Source organism: Dasypus novemcinctus, chromosome 17, assembly GCF_030445035.2.
Source record: "Dasypus novemcinctus isolate mDasNov1 chromosome 17, mDasNov1.1.hap2, whole genome shotgun sequence".
Classification (NCBI taxonomy): Eukaryota; Metazoa; Chordata; class Mammalia; order Cingulata; family Dasypodidae; genus Dasypus; species Dasypus novemcinctus.
The window spans coordinates 18,372,513-18,391,719 of record NC_080689.1 but is presented as its reverse complement, the minus strand read 5'-3'; the positions used below and the strand labels follow the sequence as shown (position 1 = coordinate 18,391,719).

Genomic DNA, 19,207 nt, shown 5'->3' with positions numbered 1-19,207 from the left:
TGGCTTTAGGATAAGACTGTTGATATGCAAAAGTAGCCACCCCTTAAAGTCAGCATAGAAGGAGTAATTCTAGCTTGTGTACCAGGCTCTCCTTACCTGGTGCCTGGTGGGAAAGCAAGGCACAAGAGACAACGTGTCCATGTTACGAGAGACAACATGTCTAGATTCTCAAAATGGTGAGGTTTGGTGACTGTGCCCACTCCTCCACAATGGAGAGAGTGAGTGATTTCTTTGGAAGGAGAGGCCTGTGAGATATGACCTTAGCTCTGGCTTCCACATACAACAGGATTTTTGCCAAAGCCAAAGCCCCCGTTGCCTGCATATCCCGCGGGCATCCTGGGCCCTTTCCCCTCCCTTGGATTATACGGTCCCTTCAAAGGCACCCACTCTGCACCTGCACCATGCAGGGCCACGGGGCTGCGACGGTGAGAACCACTCAGTCAGTGTGTCCGTAGAACCAAGGTGGAAGAGCATGGGGTGGGGAGGGACAGAGTTATGGGGCCGAGCAGGCGGGAGAGAGAATCAAGACTGATGGGACACCAACTCCACTGGGTGGGCCTCAGGGAGTGAGTCCAGGGGGTGGCGAACTGGCTCTGGGCACCCCTTACTGGTTTGAAGAGGCCTCAGCCAACGGGATGCTAGGGGAGAAGAGACCTGTTCTTACCTGGCTCATTTCTGCCCCAGACACATTCTGGAAGAACCCACAGTTCCTGCTGTCCGTTCGGAGGCCTGAGGGCAGGAGGTCCCTGCAGCTCTGCAGTGTGCTGGTGTCTTTGCTCCAGAAGCACAGGCCCAGGCCCCGCACCTGGGAGCCTCGCCTTGCCATTGGCTTCTACCTCTTTAGGGTAGGTGGGTCTCTGGGGCCCCTGGGGGACTAAACAGGGGTCTCTGGGGTCCCATGAGGGCCAGGAACAGGGTCTCCAACAATTTATCTTTCTTCCTCTTTCCTGTCCTCATTCACCATCCATCTCTGTCCACAATTCTGGTTTCAAATTCTGTCTCCGTCCCCTAGGAATATGTGATCTGGAACCATTCCCATCATCTCATTCAAGCATCAGTTTCTTCATCTGTGGAATGGGCACAATGATATTTAGGCAAAAAGTTTGGATAAAAGATCATGTGGCCACACATAGTTGGCACCTAATCAATGCTGGTTTCCTTTTCCTCTGCCAAGACTCCCAAGGGCTCCTTCCCTCACCCTCTTCAGAATTTCTGATGTTGGATTAAAAGGCGTTGATAGAGCAGCAGGTCTTGTGGGAAGGGAGGACCTCTGGATGGAGTCTATTTACCAGGTTCCATTATGGTTTGGTCGACTCCCTGCCTAACAAGGCCTCACTTTCCTTGTTTTTCAGATAAACGAGGTGCGTTCCAACCTTGGCCGGCGGCCCTTCGTTTGTGGTGCTATCGTGCGTGGCCAAGCCACTGTGAGGTTCAGTTCAATGGAGGAAGCTCTCTCTTCTGTCAGGAGCGATGAGACTGCTTGACGATAAAGCCAACTGCAAAGAGCATCTGCGGTTCCTTTTCATCCAAGGACCCCCAGAGCCCTTAATGCATCTGAGGGAAGTCTCTGAGCCTAGCTTAGAACTGATGCGTTTCAGAATGTATTAACTCCCCACATACATGCCTAGGGCTAATTTTAAAGACTGTCACCACCTGGGAAGGGTGAAAAATCACAACCTTGTTTGACTTACGCAGTCCAGAAAATAGAGGCCTGTAGCATGTGGGACATGAAGAAACCATGCAGCCCACATCCCTGGGGACAAGGGACAAAGGTTGGGAAAATGGGACAGGAACACGGGCAGAGGCACAAGGCAACTTCGTGTGTCAGCCACAGGGCCACCTGGAGGGGCCAGTTAAGAGGGCGTGAGGTGTCCCAGCCTCAGAAGAGTGATAGCTATTATTTTGTTTTCCAGAAAAAGAAAAAACAAAACAAAAAACAGTAAAAACTTAGTTTTCTCAGGTTGGATTGAATTGAGCAAAAGTGATTTTTATAAAGAAACAATTTTGCTTTGGGCCTTGGTTTTTGTTTTTGTTTTGTTTTATTTGACTCTCATAGGAATCCTAAGTGCTTCCAAAGCTGCTTCTTAATTTAAAAAGAAAATATCATTTAGATCATATCTACTTCTAAATAGAATTTGTGTCAACCTACAATAAAAAGAGTAAGCAGAGCAAAAACTATAAACTGGCTATAAAATTAAAAAGGCAGGAAAGAAGTAAATGGGTGTGAGATAGGTAGGCATTTAATTCTACCAGAAAAATTAAACCCAGGGCAACTACTATGGCTGACTATAAAATTTAACTCTGAGATTCCTAGCAGCCAACGCAGAGCAGGCAACTGGATGATCCTCTAGTCTCAGTGTATGATGAAAGAAAGCTGTGAGTGGAATCTGCTAAGCATGTCTTTAGTGGAGGGACAAGGTCTTTGTCAACAGTGATATATAAACTAGAGGGAGGAGCCCTCCATGGGCCTCATCTCCCTGCTAGCCCTGAGCAAGAGCAAAGGGGAGAGGGAACAAGAGACAGAAAGAGAGAGAAAACCAAACACAACTCGTGATGCCAGGGCAGTGTTGGAATCTGAGCTCTGACTCGAGTCTTTTGAGCACTTGTCCAGTTCTCTTTCCCCTCCACGAGGCTGTTCAATGAGTTGATGTGGTAAGTCCAGTTTATCCTAATGTAGCTGTTAGGATGCAGTTGGGGAGCTAGGTGCTGGTCTATTTTTTGTACCTCTGACCATAAAACCTATGGTAATCAATGCTGAAATTGTATCACAACCACAGAGGGTAAAGGACATGGGCACGGGAGCTCAGCTGTTTTGAATTCCAGTCCTGGCTGGGGCTTTTCCACTGGGCACTTGACCTAGCTTGTCTGAACCTCAGACTTCTCAACTGTAGAATGAAAATTGCAGGCACGGTTACATTTTGCACATCACTTTGCATGATGTTACTTTCAATGTGATATTAAATAATATTGATATTTGATATTATACTGATGTGTGTTCATTCAGCTTCTGGTAGGGTTCCAGCAAGAGTGTTCACCCCACACATTCTGGTTTTTCCCCTCTACTTCTGCCTTCCGGTCCCATCCTTCATGATGTAAGTTGGCTTTGGCCAGCCAGGGGCGGCCTTGGTCCTGGCTCCTGGCCGCAGCCCCAGGTGATACCACGACTGTTTCCCTTCTGTCCTCCACCCACAGGACTATGATGGCCAGAGGAGACTGCCCCCCCGGGTTCTTCTGGGAAAATGCTCCCCTGAGTCTGCCCGAGGCATTTTGCACCAAGAGAGAAGTGAGTCAGGAGCTGTGGCTGGAGACAGGAGCATATGTCATTGTGCCCTGCACCTCAGAGGCCCACCAGGCGTTGGAATTCGTCCTCAGGGTCTTCTCCAGGAAGCAACTCTTTTTGTAAGGGCACAAGTCTCCTCCCACTCTGGGGTCAGGAGAGACAAGGAGGGCAATGTTGGAAAGGGGGGTGGACAGGGCTCTGTCAGCAGTGCAGAAGGGAGAAAGGGACAGCGGGAGGAAGACCGAGCAGCTCTCTGTGGAGACCATTCCTCCCTGCTTCCCTCATGCTCTCCTTCCATTAACAAACCAAGAGAATCCCTATGCTGGACATTGGTGACAAAGAGGCAGAGCAGTCTTGGCTTCTGCCTTCCAGAAGGTGAAGGTTCTGGAAAGGGCATTGGCATTGAAGCCATTAATTGCAGTATAATGGAGTCAGAGTGAGCACTTACATGCTCAGGTGTTAGAAGGGCATCCAGGAGGAGCATCGGAGCCAGCCTTCCTTGGTCCTGGGGAAGCAGAGATGGCTTCAGGAGAGATGAGTAGGTGCTGTTCAGAGGAGGGGAGGCCTCCACTGACCAGCAGGCTCAGACACCATGGGCGTACACACTCAGGATAATACACACACACCCCGAACAAACTTCCTATTTTGCCTAAGATTATTTGACATGACAGCCCTTCCATGCTTAGAACCCAGTGTTTGTTTACTTGCTTTGCTTGTTTGTTTTTGTTTGCTTGCTTGCTTCTCTAATGCCTTGGCCATAGACACTTGGACTTGACATCAGGCTTCAGCTGCCGTGTTGGACTTCTGAGTCTTAAAATCTGAGTAGGAGTAGTTAGATGAGGGTAGAAGAAAGTAAAAGGCCCATCAGGCCAAGGGCTTGGTGTGAGCAAAGGCATGGAGATGAGAAATGGTGTAGGGTGTGTGGGGAGCTAGAAGCAGTGTCTGTGTCATGGGCTGGACTGCACCTTCAATAAGTGGAGGGTGAGGCTCAAGAGCTGGGCAGGACATTGCACAAGTTTTGAATGTTCTGCAAAGGAGCTTGGAAGATGAGTGGCACAGGAAGGGAGGCTATTGGTGAAAAATGTTCTCAAGATGATCTCTAAGAGGCATCTCTCTGTTTTTCTTCCTCAGTGAAATTGGCAGCAAGTCCACTGCTGTCTTCTCTAAGGTGAGTAGTCAGGTGGAATTCTCCAGGGCTTGGGCTGCTTTCAAAGCCAGGATGGTGGACTTCTTCCATCTCACTCCAGAGAAGAAGATTAGGGCCCACAGATCCAGGCAGACCCTGCTCTATGGCCAGTGCTCCATCATCAACGGTGCCCTCCTGGTTCCTGCATGGGCTGTGTTTGCCCCAGGAAGAGGAGGGGAACTGCCTTCCTGGTTGGGTGTTGGCCGCTCAGGGCCCAGAGTCCCAGGTGCAGGAGATTCTCCTAGACAGTCTTCTGCTTCTCTTACTTGGTGTCTCATTTGCATATCTCACTGGTTTTCAGTTCCCCAGACTAAAGCAATAGAGAAACACGGGATGTGTGTGAATGCCAGAGAGAGATTAAAGACAGTGAAAGATCAAGGCTCATGGATTATCTGAGATCTTTGTTTTATGTATGAATTTCATCATTTTTGAGGTTAGTAGCTCAACCACCTCTGTAGCTGGTCAGAAGGTGGTCATATTGATCTATTTTTTCCATCTTCATTGAGGTACAACTGACTTGCAATAAATTGCACATATTTAAAGAACACAGTCTGATAACTTTGACATGTGCATACATATGTATATATCACTACACTCAAGATAATGAAAGTGTCACTTCCAAAAGTTTCGTTGTGCCCTTTTGTCTCCCTCCCCTCACTGCCACACACTTCCATTGCCCGGTGACTATGGATGTGCTTTATCTGAATATAGATAATTTTGTATTTTCTAGCATTTCATATAAATGGAATTATACAGTATATAATCATTTTTTATCTAGCTTCTTTCTCTCAGAGAAATTATTTTGAGAGTCATCTATGTTGTTGCATGTATTAAGATTTACTTCTATTGCCAGATTATACCACAATTTGTTTATCCATTCACCTGCCAATGGATACTTGGGTTGTTACTAGTTTAGGAATATTTTAAATAAAGTGGTTATGAATCTGTTTATAAGTCTTTGCGAATGCATGGGGAATAAAATGACTGGTCCAGTAGTGTGCTGATAAACTGGCTCCTCTAACACCTCCCCCACCCAAAAAAACCCCCTGATAATAGCATTTGCCAATTCCGTGGTGATGATACTCCCACCATGGCCAACTTCAGGCAACCAACAGGAAGTCAATGAATAAGGAGTTGGGGCGAAATGATCACATTTAGTTCTCCCAAGACGGTGTGAACTGGTACCAGTAGACCACTGTGTAGCATTTTAAGAAACTGCCAAACTGTTTTCCAAAGAGGTTGTACCATATTGCATTTGCATCAACAATATGAAAGTCCTACTTACTCTGCATCCTTGCCAGCACTTGATATGGACAGTTCTTTTTATTTAGGTTTTCTAGTGGGTTTATAGTGAGTGGTATCACGTAGTCATTTTGATTTGCATTTCCCATTATTTCCTTCTGTATATCTGCTTTGGAAAAGTGTCTGTTCAAATCTTTGCCTATTTTTTTAAATTGGGCTATTTGTCTTCTTGCTATTGACTTGAAAGTGTTCTGAATATATCCTACATACAGGTCCATTGTCAGATGCTTTGTAAAATATTTTCTCCCAGTCTGCAACTTGCCTTTTCATTTTCTTAAATGTCTTTTTTTTCTTCAGTTTTTTACTTTTTAAAGCATTTTTAATGAGATATATTCACATAGCCTACAATCCATCTTAAGTGTACATTCAATAGCCTTGGCTTAACAGTGCCTTTTAGTGAGAAATGGTGTTTAGTTCTGGTGAGGTTCACAGGATTGATTATTTTCTTTAATAGTTTGTGCTTTGTTATATTTAAGAAATCTTTGCCAAATCTGAAATCATAATTTTTAAGTATATTTTCTTCACAGTTTTGTAGTTTTATCATTAATATTTGAGTCTATTATAATTTAAAGTTTATTTTTGTGTATGATATGAACTAAGAGTCCTGATTTTTTTTTGCATACGTCTACCCAATTGTTCCAGCAGCATTTGTTGAAAAGATTTTTCTTCCTTCCAGTACGTGAAAGAGGTTTTTGTAGTTGTTGTTTTTTGTTTTACTGTCTTCTGGCTTGCATTGTTTCTCAATGAATTCTATCATTCTTTTTATTTCTTTGAACATAATATGTCTTTATTTTCTTTGGTTGTTTTAAGATTTCTCTTTATCATTGGTTTTAAAAATTTTGATTATTGGAATATATTTTTCAAATGTTTCCCGTGCCTGAGATTCATTAAGCTTGAATTTTCATCAAATTTGGGGAAAAATGGCTATCATTTCTTCAAATATTTTTTTTCTGTGACCTACTCTCTTTTCTCTCCTTTGGGGACTCTAAAAATACATGTTAGGCTGCTTGAACTTTTTATCCCGGTCTCTTTTCTTCTGGTGTTTCATTTTGGAACATTTTTATGGCTGTGTCTTTAAGTCCATTTGTTTTTTTCCTTCTGCAGTATCTAATCTATTTTCATCCAATCCAGTGTATTTTTCATCTCACACATTGGTGTTTTGTTTTGTTTATCTCTAAAAGTTAAATTAAGCATTTTAAAAATATCTTTCATGTTTCTACTTTCAAAAGTAGAGATGCTCAGTCTTTCCTCTCCCTTGAACATTTGGAATATAGTCACAACTGCCTGGAATATAGTTATATCTGTTCTTGTCTTCTAATTCTATCACCTATGTCACTTCTGTTTCTGTTTCTAAGGATTACTTTTTGTCCTCATTGTGTTTTTTCCTCCTGCTTCTTTGCAAGTCTGACAATTTCTGACTAGGAACCATATATTCTGAATTTTAATGTGTTGGGTGCTGGATATTTTTGTATTCCTATAAATATCCTTGACTTTGGCTTTTAATTGGTTAAATTACTGTGAAACAGTTTGATCCTTTGGAGGCTTGGTTTTGAGGTTTGTTTGGCAGGACCAGTGCAGCCTTTGGTCTAAGGCGATATCCCTCTCCATGCTTTGGAAATACCCTTCTTGGTAGGTACTCTACCCAATCCCCTGTGAGTTACAAGGGCTTCCACCCTGACTGATACAAGCACAGACTATTCCAGGCCTGTGTGAGCTTTGAGGATTTTCCCCACTACTCCTTTTGGGTGATTCTTTCCCTGACCTTGAGGAGTTTCCTCACAAATGTGTACTGATCAATACTCAGCTAAAGACTTGAAGATAGTCCTTGCAGATTTCCCAAAGCTTCTCTCTGTGCGTCCAAGTTCTCCCTGGCTCCTCCTCCCTGCACCAATGCCTGGGAGCTCACTTTGATTGCTTCCCCTCTCTCAGGGAGCTTTGTCCTGAGCTGCCTCGTGTCCAAAGAATCTTCGCTTCCTATATTCGGTATAGCAGGAGAGAAAACCTGGTGCCTATTAGTCCATCATGCTCTGAAGCAGAAGTCTTATTGTCCTATTTCTGAGTGTCTTAGATTTTTCTCTGGCGGATTACCTGCTCACAGGGAGTCTCAGCCTATTTGCACTACAGACGAGATAGATGGGGAATGAGATGAGCCCAGTGGAGGCCCAAAGAAGCCAAAGCCCTGGCACCATTCATAGAACAGCGTTCCTCTTTCTGCATCACTATTTCTGTGTGCATCAAGACACTTGGCAAGGCCTAAAGGAGAGGTTTATATACACTGAAATGTATGTTAGGGTGGAATCTGAATACGCAGGTGTTTCATTGACAGATATTTCTAATTGGAGTAAATGATGATCAGTAGCAGAGTTCTTTGGAGGATTGTGGATTTGGGTAGACACAGTTTCAGGCTGGCTGTTGATTGACTCACCACAGTCCCATTTTGTACTCTTCTCTGAGTTCAGTTTGGGAAGAAAGAGAGAAAACTTCAGGTGAACAAGACAGCATTTGTTTACTCAAAGGCCTGGAAGATTTGAAACATGATTGTGTGCACAAGAGTCCATTTATGTAGGTGACCAGTTAAGTCTTTCTACATGTCTGTTTCCATAGGAAATAGTAGACCAAAATGAAGGGCAAGATGAATTCTTCACGAGACTTTTTGAAAAGGTAAGTTGACCAGGAGTTGTAGCCCAGGGTAGGAGGTGCAAGGGACAGAGTAGAGCATATAGTTCCATGGGGTATGGGCTCATAACTGCCTGCCCATATGCATAAATTATGATTTCAAGCTACCTATCCTACAGACCGCCACCTCCTATTCATGTACTCAAGATTTGAGGCTGGTGAGTGGAGCCATTGTTTCTAGAAGGTTCCTGTGAAAATATATATCTGTGTTTGGAAACTGCATTGATTTGTAGGAGCTCTTCTAGGCTTTGTGTCCTGAGAAAATGGAATATAGCAGCCTCCAGAATCAGTGTTGGGCAGAGGGATGGGGTGGTGGGTGAGTGGAGAATGACAGGAACAAAGCCTAAGGGTCTGGGGGAGCCCACAAAACAGGGTCACCTGGAGAAGCAGGGAGACTGGTAAAAGGGACTAGGGGTGACAGAGGCCCAGGGCAATACACCTGCACTCCGGGAATTCTTTCCTGGGCTGGCCCAGTTCTGAGCACTGGTGGGACACCAGTGGTGTGAGTGCCTGCTTGGAAGGCCACTCTGTCATGACCTGCCAGAAACTAAACCCATTTAGCAAAAGAGCAAGAAAAAGACTAAAAACCCAGGGTCTGACATTTGGGCTATTCCCGAAATGGCATATTTGCCATGTCTCTCGCTGGGGAGAACCTTCCCAGCCACCCTGGAGCTTCCCCTTTGGTCTGTGGCCTCCCTGCCCTCTAATGGGTAATGGTGACTTTCTTCTGCCCTTTGCTTCCTCTCAGTATCCAGAAATAAATGCACTTCAGCTACAGAAGATCCTGAACCATGTGACCTGGTCAAGTAAGTATTTCAGAGTTGTCATGTAGGACGCAGGAGGGACTAACTTTCCTGAGCTCTGGGTCTGTTCTCTTCTCCCTGGTAGGGTGAGTGAACTACAGAGCACTGGCGCTGCTGAGTAGCTGTCTTACCCCAGGGTGATTTATGGGGTCTGGCAAAGTAAAGATAGTTAGGTAGCTTTGAGAATACTTGTTTTCTTGCTTAGTGTAGATGAGTAGAGATATATGGCAGTGAAAATTAATATTTCTGCCATTTTGCTAGTTTGAGAGGAATAAGAGTAGTTTTTTCTTGGCATATAAATTCCATGTGGAAGACTTGCTCCCATTTCCTTTTTCTGGCAAATAGATATTAAGTATTGACCAGCCCACCCAGGGGGCTCTCTGATGAACTCATATTCGAATTGATCAATCTGCAAAAATTTGGAAAGAGCCTACCCGCTAGGAGGATGGGAGTAAACCATAAGAAAAGTTTAAATTCTGTATCTGGAGGGAGAAGAACATGGAAGAATTAGGCCAACTTCTCCAGGAAGGGAACCTCAAAGTATGAAAGGTAAAATAGACAACTAAAGAAATTTGAAACTTGAGATATGATTGCTTCTCCTGTATTTGAAGTCAAGATTTCCAAACCCAGACAAATTATAGCCAGGGATATTGTATAATTCAGGGTTTTGAAGTAATTTCCAGATGGTTTCTCAAAGCCAGGTTCAGCCATAAGAGAAGACTCTAGAAATTATGGAACATAATAAACCACCACCCTTAAAAAATTTCTAGGCTAGTTCTAGGTAAATGGCTTGGGCATAGTTAAAGTGAAAAATGTCTAAAGACAAGAATTCAAAGAATGCCTGGGAAAATCACTTTCATTTAGTCCTTTGGAAGGGTTTCTGGATTGATAGACCTGGGAACTAATATAGATTTTGACAAAATATTTGGAAAAGTCTCCCATAATAAATGACAAAATGTGGGTTGGACAATGGTAATATTAGATATATTTACAGTATGTTCTACCACCATTCCCCAAAAGTTACACAAATATGACACCAGAGGGGTAATTCTAGGTGAGAGTGCCTAGATTCTGCCCTTGGTCCTGTTCACTTGCCCAGCTTTGATCATTGACTTGGGAGAAGACATGGAATGTAGGCTTATCAGATCTGCAGATGGCACAAAGCTGGGAGGAATCACTGAGGTGATAGAGAGCAGAATCGAAGTTCAACATGTTCTCAACAAGCTCTGTCCAAAACAAAAAGATGACATTATAGTCAGGATAAAAATAAAGCATTGACTCTTTTTCAGTCTTAGAAATTGGTTGCACAAGTTTATAGTAGGAGACCTCATTTTTGTGGCAGGGTATACAAAAGATAGCTGGTTAATTTACTTGACCTCAGGCTTAGCAGGAGTTCATAGTTTCAGTTGCTATTTAATAAGTGTACATGAATTCAGGCTATATTTAATCAAATCATTTGGATTAATGTTTTTGAAATTGTGTTCCAAGAAACATTAAAACCAGGTTGTAGTATGTGTTCCATTAAATAAAAGGGGCTAGGTGTTGAGGTCAATTGCACTTGGGGAATTCTGAGTTAAACAAAATTTAACTGTTGATTAAGGTGCATGGCGAATGGAGAAAAGGCTATATAGATAGAAAAAATGTCCCAGACTTATTTGAGCACAAAATCCTTTCTCTGCAGAACATCTCCCTTGGAATATAATTTGGGAAATGATGACTTAGAAATTTAGAAATGAGAGACCAACTGTACTCTGCTTAATCAAATTGCATCTGAAGGATTGTATTCAAGTGTGTGTACCATATTTTAGAGAGATACCAGCAAATGATAGTGTCTAGAAGAGAGTGATAGAAAACATATCATATGAGCAGAAATAGTTGGAGAAATATTTAGATGCTTAGAATGGAGGGGAGAAGACTAGCAGGAGACAAATAACCTGTCGAATGCTTTCTGGGAGGCAGATCTAGGACCCGGTGGTGAATATTACAGGAGAGTCCTTTGGATTTAGCATAAGAAGCTTCTCCTGACTGGAGCTCTCTGGCCGTAGAAGGGGCTGCCATGTGAAGAAGTGAGCACCCATTACTGTCAGATCATGCGTTAAGAAATCTGAGGAAAGAACACCCAGTTTGGGTGGGAGCTTGAACAAGTTGACCTCTTAGACTTCTTTCAGATTTGGGAGTCTATGATTCCAGGATCCCAGCCCTTTCTAGGTACAAAAGGTTATGTTCATTCGTCTTACTGTGGCAGTAAAGCCACACTGGTTTCACATACCCCATGGGTATAGGAATGGCTCCCAAGCTTTCTTTCTCTCTCTCTCCTCCCTCTCTCTATTGCTCACCTGTTCCCACTCTTCCCACAATCTATGGCTGGTCTAGACAATCCTGCCCCTTGCTGCTGACGAAAGGGGCATGCATCCTGCTAGCTCCCACTGGGCCCTTTCTGTTCCTTGGCAGGTCTAGGGTGTGCACAGCCCGTCTTCAGCCTGGACGCCTGCCAGGGGATCCTGGCCCTCCTGGACGTATCCTTTCCACGTTGTGGGAGGACCACACTGTGGACTGAGGCCTCGGCTCTGCAGTCAGACTGCCTGGGTTTAAAGCCCACCCCACCCCTTCCCAGCTGGGTTGTCTTAGACAAGCCACTTAGTCTCATAATGCCACAAGGATGGCATCTGTGGCACAGGATGGTAGGGAACTTGCTCAGTAGGATGGGTGTGAGAATACAAATGGGCTAACACACGGGGTGTGTTGAAGGGAACTGCCATACCATGTGATGATTAACAGCAATTGATAGCAATAGCCTTATTTTCTGAGAATTAGGGTAAGACAGCTTCAGGGGTGGAAAAGAATAATTTTCCAGGTTTACAAGAGACCTTTATTAGAGTCCCTGAGGGCCTAAGCTTTTCCATTAGTGATAGGACAATGGCTCTCCCATTTACTCATAGGAAACCAGAGCTTGGGGAAAACTAAATGACAAGCCACAGACTCAGCTTTTCCTGGTTCTCAGCCCTGCAATTTTTCTATCAAACCCCCTGCCTTTCTAAATGGATAATTTAATTAAAGTTTTGTTATGCATTTTACAGAGAGGCATATAGAGTGCATGGTCTGAAGGTGGCAAATAAAACAATAACAACAAACCAGTCTTCCCAGAAACTCAGAGACACTGTAGGAGGGTATTAAAGGAGCAGGTCCCCGCCTTGTCACTCACCGCATGACCTTAGACAAGAGAGTGACCTCTCTGAGCCCTCAAGCCACCATCTATAACACGGGGCAGAGAATACCAACCTCACTTCCAGGCATAAATGAAGAAACCCAAGTAAAGCTTATAAACTCAGTGCTCAACCTGTGGTAAAGACTTCAGCAGAAGTTACACATGGTGGTACTCAACTCTATTTCAGGGGTATCTGGACATGATCTACAAAGCCAACCATTAAGCTTGTAGCTGTTCAAAACATGACTAAATATAGTACACAAGAGCCACTCTGTGCCTGCCTTCTTCCATAAACTTTTTTTTAAACAATAATGGAAAAAAGTTACTGTGTTTTTTTTAAATTAAAATCACAACAAATTGACAATATCAAAATGTCCTCCTTCACTAACTAGGAGCTGCTGGATCACGATCACCACCACCACCACCACCACCATCACTTCTCTCATGTCCACTGTGTTCTGGCACATTCCATCCTTTCATAGCGAGGGAGAGGGAGCCTGGACCAGACTGGCCATCAATGGGAGGCCAGATAGGGATATAGGATGTAAAATGTGGCCATCCACAAAAAACACACTGCTGGGTGTGTTTTTTGAATGCTGGCCTTCAGTGCTATGGTTGGAACTCTTTCCTGTTTTTATCTTAACCTTCTTATCAGCTTAACACATCAGGTATGGTGAGCATCCAGGAATTCAGGGACCTATGGAAGTAACTGATGCTCTATCAGGTAGGAACAAGTGCTGACCAAAGCTCTTTGCAGAAATGGCTACTCTGCAATGCTCCACAAGACACCTCTCTACCTGACAGCTCCCCACATCTTCTGCAATCTCCCTTGGGTGAGCTTCTCCTCTTGCTCTTTCTCTTCTCCTCAGAGATCCTGTTGCAGTAGTCTCCTGAAGTTCTCAAGCACCCATCCGATCAGGTCTCTTCCTGACTATAAGCTTTTCAAGGCTTCCCTTTGCCTGCGGAGAAAGTCCAAACTCCTTAGCACGGCATTAAAGTCCTTCATAAATTGACCCCCTCCTACTTTTCCAATCATTGCTCAAAGCAGACCCCTTCTCTCCTGAGTCAAGTAGTCGCGACCACCTTAAAGTTTAGATAATGTGCTTAAACTAAGCACATCGGCCCACACCCCATGAGAAAAAGGCAGCTCCTTTCTCAGAAGCCTTGTTCCACAAGGAAGCGTGAAAGGTGGTGATGTCTCGGCAGCGACACTCTGCAGGAGTCTTTCCCTGGCAGCAGACCCTGCTGGCGGAGCCTCAGAGGTCCCCAACAGTACCCTGGGGTTTTAGAGGTCTTTGGTGGTGCTTGGAAAGACCCAGCTTCCTTAGCCATCTGGCTTTGGTTCTTCACAGGAGGTTTTCCACAGGCAGGGCCACACCAGGGCAGGATATCTGAACTGGGCCCAGCTGTGGGCTGCCGTGAAAGAGGCAGGTAGGCGCTGGGGAGCTGATGTTGCTGGGCTGGCAGGGAGATCACACACCAGGCAGGAGGTGGGTGCTTGACATCCCCAAAATGGTCTCATATGCAGGGCTCCTCCCCACGTTCAGGGGCCCATACAAGCAGATTTGCAAATAACAAGAACATGCATTGCTATTTACCATTATGATCGTAGCTGACATTTATTGAGGATTGGCCCATCCAGACAGTCATTTAATTTTCAACAACACCCTTTTATAATTTTCCACTTTGCTCAGGAAGAAATTGAGGCTCAGAGAAGTTGAGTTACTTGCCCAGGGTTTACATCCAGGACTCTCAGGCTCCAGAGCAGATGGTCCTACCCGCTAAGCAGACTTCCTCTTGCCGTGAGGCCAGCTACACACTTGAGGAAAAGATCCTTGTGCCGGTTGCCTAAGGGTGGCAGGGGTGGGGAATGGAGAAAAAATAAAATAAATTGATGAAGTAATTAAGCATTAAAACCAAACCCCATATAAGAAAACCCCCAGTCTATCAGGATTGGGTCACTGAAGCAGAGGGACCCTTTAGGGGCCTCAGCTTGGAAGGGGGTTGCATACGAGGGCCTGTGTTCAATGCAGGAATCATGCTCAGCGACGACATCTGCCAAATGATGCTCATCCGCTATGGCAGCCCCAGCCTCCAGATTGACTTTGTGAACTTTGTCCACTTGATGCTGCGTGCGGAGACATGGATGGTGAACCGGTGGGCAGGAGTGGGGTCATGGCTGCCTCTGTGCACCCTGTGGATTGCCTGGGGGTCCCGAATTCAAGTACGAGAGAGGACAGTTACCAGTCCAGAAACAACTGGCCCGGGGGGAGGGATGGGGGAGGCTGGCGGTGTGCTGGAAGGGGTGGCTGCATCTGCCCAGACCTATTCAGGCCTTGCCTTGCTCAAAGGCAAAGGTTAGAAGTCTCTCTGTTATTTTATAAGTGGGGCACACGTGGCTGCATGTATGCCAGCATGGATGTGGTTGGGGTGAGGGGATGTATGGGAGGAACTGGTTCATCGTGTTTCCAACACACACACACACAAGTAGTATGTTCCTTTCTGCTGCATTTTCACAGCTGTCTTCCAAAACTTAACCCAAGGTGGCAAAGGCATCTACCTCCAGAAGCCAGAGGTGAGACTCTCCATTCTCACATCATCTTAGGTACAGCTCTTTGCAGGAGCAGGGCTCTGGGAGCCCTTCATTCTACCGAGTTCAGTATTTAGCCTGGGTTCATTCGTTCATCCATCACATATTTACCAAGTACCTACTCGGTACATGTGCTAGGTGTGTAAGAAGGAATGGGAGACTGAGACAGTGTGCCCAATAACAGTGGCCACAATAAGGCCCATGACAAAGGCCACAAAACTTCAGCAGCATATAACAAGCCCCTGACTCTCAGGGCTGGGAGTCAGAGCACCTTGGCGGGCTTTTTCATGCATCTGAATTTGGCTGGGGTTCCATCACCGAGGAAGCTCTGACCAAGCTTGCCCTTCTCAGGACAATGACAGGAGCACAAGAAAGAGAACTGAAGCACACAGGGCCCTGATTGGCACTCTACAGCTTGTAACTCATTTTGCTCTCCAAACCAAATCATGCAGACAGGCCCACTTTTTAATAGATGGGGAAATAACCTCCTCCTCTTTTAGGAGAGGAATGCAAACTCACTTAGCAGAGGGCATGGATACAGAGAAGGTGAAGACCTGAGTCCAACAATGAACTCGAGCACGGGCAGTAGTGGAGCTGCGCTAGGTAGGTTGTTCCACAAAGGCCTTTCTGGAGAAGGTGATGTCAAAATGGAAACCTCAAGATAAGAAGGAGCCAGCCAGGCAGAGTGCAGAATAGGAAAGACCTGGGCTAGGTGGAAAAGTGTGTGCTGTCCTGGCCAGACAAGGGAATGAGGAGCAACTGGCTCCAGATTGGGTCTGAAGAGTCTAGAGTCATATCAGGTAGGACTCACGGGCCAGAAATAAGCTTCAACTCAAGAGCTGGCCTAGCTTCCCCCCATAGGCAGGGACTGTACCTAGTCTTAGTTCTGCACCCTCTTCCTGAACTTCATACCATGCTTTGCATGTAGCTGGTGCTTGATAAGTGTTTGTTGAGTAAATGAGGAGAGCTATTGCCTGAGAGAAGGCAAATCCATGTATGACATCAATTGTCTCCCTTGATCATTCTAGTCACGTAGTCACTGTGCACCTGTTGTGTGCCCTGGATTGGGCAAGGCACTGTTCACAGCAAGGATATTGAGGTCTGGAGGGGAATCATCTGCTCCTCTTTTCTGAAACACATGTTCTGTTTGGGGTGCTTAGAAAAGCCCCAGTAAAAGCTGGGACAACTTCCTTGTACTCAGATGTCCATTTTATGCAATAACTTTTCAAGATATAAGGACCCTCAACACATGTCTCCAGCCAACCACTACAGTATTCAAGAGTGAAAGTGAGATTCAGCAGGAGGTGCAATGGTTAGAATCTTCTGATCCCAGGGTTGCCTGAGCTCCATAGCCCCAGACATGGCTGCTTTGGCATCACCTGATCCCAGATCTCAGGCACACCTTCCCTAGAGGCAGGCACAGAGCTGGGTGTTCCATGGAACAGGACAGCCTGCAGCCCAAGCAGGCTCCAGCAAACCAATGTGCTATCATGGAAAGAGAACTGGATGGGGGGCTGGGAGTTGTCTAAGGCCTGGGTTGACTGAGGCCTGTAATGAGCCACAGGACCATAGACAAAGCACATTAAGTATCTGGACTCTTGTTTTCCCTTGTGTGAAACAAGTGGCCCCCTCCACCTCTGGCCATCTCTGGTTCCATGAGGAGGAGAACATTAGGGCCATTCGAGGTCTCTGTGTGTGAGTCGGCCAACCTGTTGGGATTCCATGCTGGGGTTTTCTCTGACACCATGAGTAACTTCGCCATTATAATCTGCATCAGCATCCTCAGCCTCAGCATTGTCATTTTCATGTAATTGGGAGTGGCTTCCCCAGAGATCCCCTCTTTGCACGCTAGAGCGACCATTTATCACATCCACATAAAGCTGTCAGACAAATGGGCCCATAAATGTAAACATGTAGAATGTGCTGTAATGGATTTCTGCTACCCAGTCAGGCTGCACACCTGCACAGAGCTGTCTAGAGCCTGCCAAACTGAATTCATGGGAAAAAATTCATTGAAAATTGCATAGAGAATCAGCCCCTATCTTGGCTGTCATCATTCACAGACACCATGAGAAGTCAAGGTTGATTACATTTCAGGTTGATTTATACGTCCTCCTGGGTGGTGTGGTCCTTCTGGCTAAACCATCCACTAATGTTCTGTTTTCATGGTTCAAGAGTGAGGGGAGGAGACCCCAAGTCCTGTGTCAGGCTCCAATATCATGTGTACCAGCTGACAGAGAAATGAAAACCCCCTTGACTGTATGTCAAAAAGTGGATCTGAATTGACCGTACTTTGTGTCCCCTTTATGTCCAGTGGCTGATGATGGCTCTGTACTCCTGAGAAAGCTAGAACCTCATCTGCCCTCCCTGAGGACTCCTCACTCATATGGCCCAAAGGTCTCCTGTGACTGAAACCAACCCGTGCTTCCTCAACCCACTCACTGTTCTTCAGGACCACCTCTCCAGCATCACCTTCTTAGCTGGGAAGATTTCTCTTCTGAAGAGCTCCGCTTTGGCTGGCCAGTGTGAAAAGGGAAAGGGTTAGCAAAGATTGCCTTTGTAAAGACCAGCTCTTCTTTCCTGTGACCAAGGCCTTGCCACAAGCAGGGATGTTATCTGACATGGCCTAAGCAACCTGACTCTAGAGCTGTGCAATTAACCTCTATACTGCCTCTGTGTCTGTCCATCTTAAATGACCTTAGATGCTCCAAGTGTGGCCACATTTGGGAAAATAGTCTAAGTTTCATGCTCTGAAGAAGGGAACGATATATCCTTTAAGTCTGTACTAGCATCTGTCAATTTTTTATAGGGGCATAGCCTATATTAATGGGTTAGTGTGGGGTTCGGTGTATAGTGAGCTTTCCAGTCACCAAAAACAAGAAACTGGAAGATTTGTTGGACTGGTTGGATCCAGGATCTGAGGTCACTGTGTGGTCTTCTGCTGACAAGATCCCCGAATGATTGGATTTTGGAGGTCAGTGGATTTAAAAGCCCATTTCTCAAGGGGCTTCCTACATATGACAGGTATTAACCTATTTATTTGACTATGGAATCCATTTCAAATTAGTCTATAAATACTCTGGTATATCTATTTCAAAGAAGAACAACACATTAATGCTAAATTTTAGAGCTAATCAGGGTGGGCTGTATATTTGATTTTTTGAACTCTATTGCCACCTTAGTTTCATGACATCTTTACCAACCCAAGATCTGGCTGTAAAACCAGAGCAAAGACCATTTTCCAAAGCCCATGCATTTTATTCACAGGCCTGCACCTCAGAACCATTCGTTAAATTTTTATTTCCCCTTAATTTATGAACACTTGTAACAGTCATGATTATCTGGTTTCCAAATTCATAGCAGACACAGGGAGGAGGAAGCTGAATGAGGGGTAAAAGGGTGTCCATTGGCAGAGTTAACAGAGAGTGGACAGCCTGATAGGTGTACCCTGTAACCAGAAGACAGGAGCATTGTGTAACATGATTTAAGGAGATAGGAAAGTAATTTCTTTAGAAAGACCCTCAATTTACTCCAAATGATAAAATGCAAAATGGCTTGCTATAAAGTGCTACATATATGAGGTATTACTGATTTAATAAATGATGAGCATGTGTTTATAGTCTTTTATACATTTTTATATCAATGTACTTATCCATATCTTTGTCTTTAGATTCTGTCATTGTAATATTTGTTTTAATAAAATATTTATTGTCTGGGTGCATAAAGGGGGTTGGAGATTTTGGGGGTTGGCAGGGAGATGATGTCATCACCCATTCAAGACACTTGAACAAGAGTATGCTGATTTTGTTTGGTGCAAATGGGCCTATTTCCAAATTAATTAAGTCTGATAGAGCCCCACTTCTGGCTCCTTGATGGTGGGAATGGCCCTCCTAAGCCAACCATGGGTTACTCTCTCTCCCCTGTTATATCACTGTAACAACTCAAAGATGGCCTGTTCCCTGGTGCCCTCCCCCCGGTCTCCCCAAAGGTAAGTACTGGGGAGCGGGGGCAGAGCCATTTGGCCAGCCCATCTCTCCTCCCCATCATCGGCCTTCCCAGAGCCTGGTGGGTCAAGCAGATCTGGGAAGGACTGCCTGGACAAGGGGCAGGGTGAAGTCAAGCTGGAAGTCTGGAGGTGGACTTCAACAGTCTGGGAAAGGAAGTT

The 19,207-nt window shown here is 45.1% G+C and overlaps 1 protein-coding gene across 1 annotated transcript in view; it reads left to right on the top strand.

Annotated features, from left to right (window-relative positions):
• Positions 1 to 17,383, top strand: part of CAPN14 (calpain 14) — a 29,430-nt gene extending 12,047 nt beyond the window's left edge. The window contains 13 exon segments of the mRNA XM_004451081.2: positions 685 to 845; positions 1,353 to 1,361; positions 3,193 to 3,225; positions 3,227 to 3,399; positions 4,412 to 4,448; positions 8,373 to 8,429; positions 9,193 to 9,250; positions 11,699 to 11,763; positions 13,108 to 13,176; positions 13,805 to 13,883; positions 14,486 to 14,584; positions 14,972 to 15,027; positions 17,357 to 17,383. Coding sequence (XP_004451138.2) covers positions 685 to 845; positions 1,353 to 1,361; positions 3,193 to 3,225; positions 3,227 to 3,399; positions 4,412 to 4,448; positions 8,373 to 8,429; positions 9,193 to 9,250; positions 11,699 to 11,763; positions 13,108 to 13,176; positions 13,805 to 13,883; positions 14,486 to 14,584; positions 14,972 to 15,027; positions 17,357 to 17,383 — 923 coding nt within the window.
• The last annotated feature ends 1,824 nt before the right edge of the window (positions 17,384 to 19,207 follow it).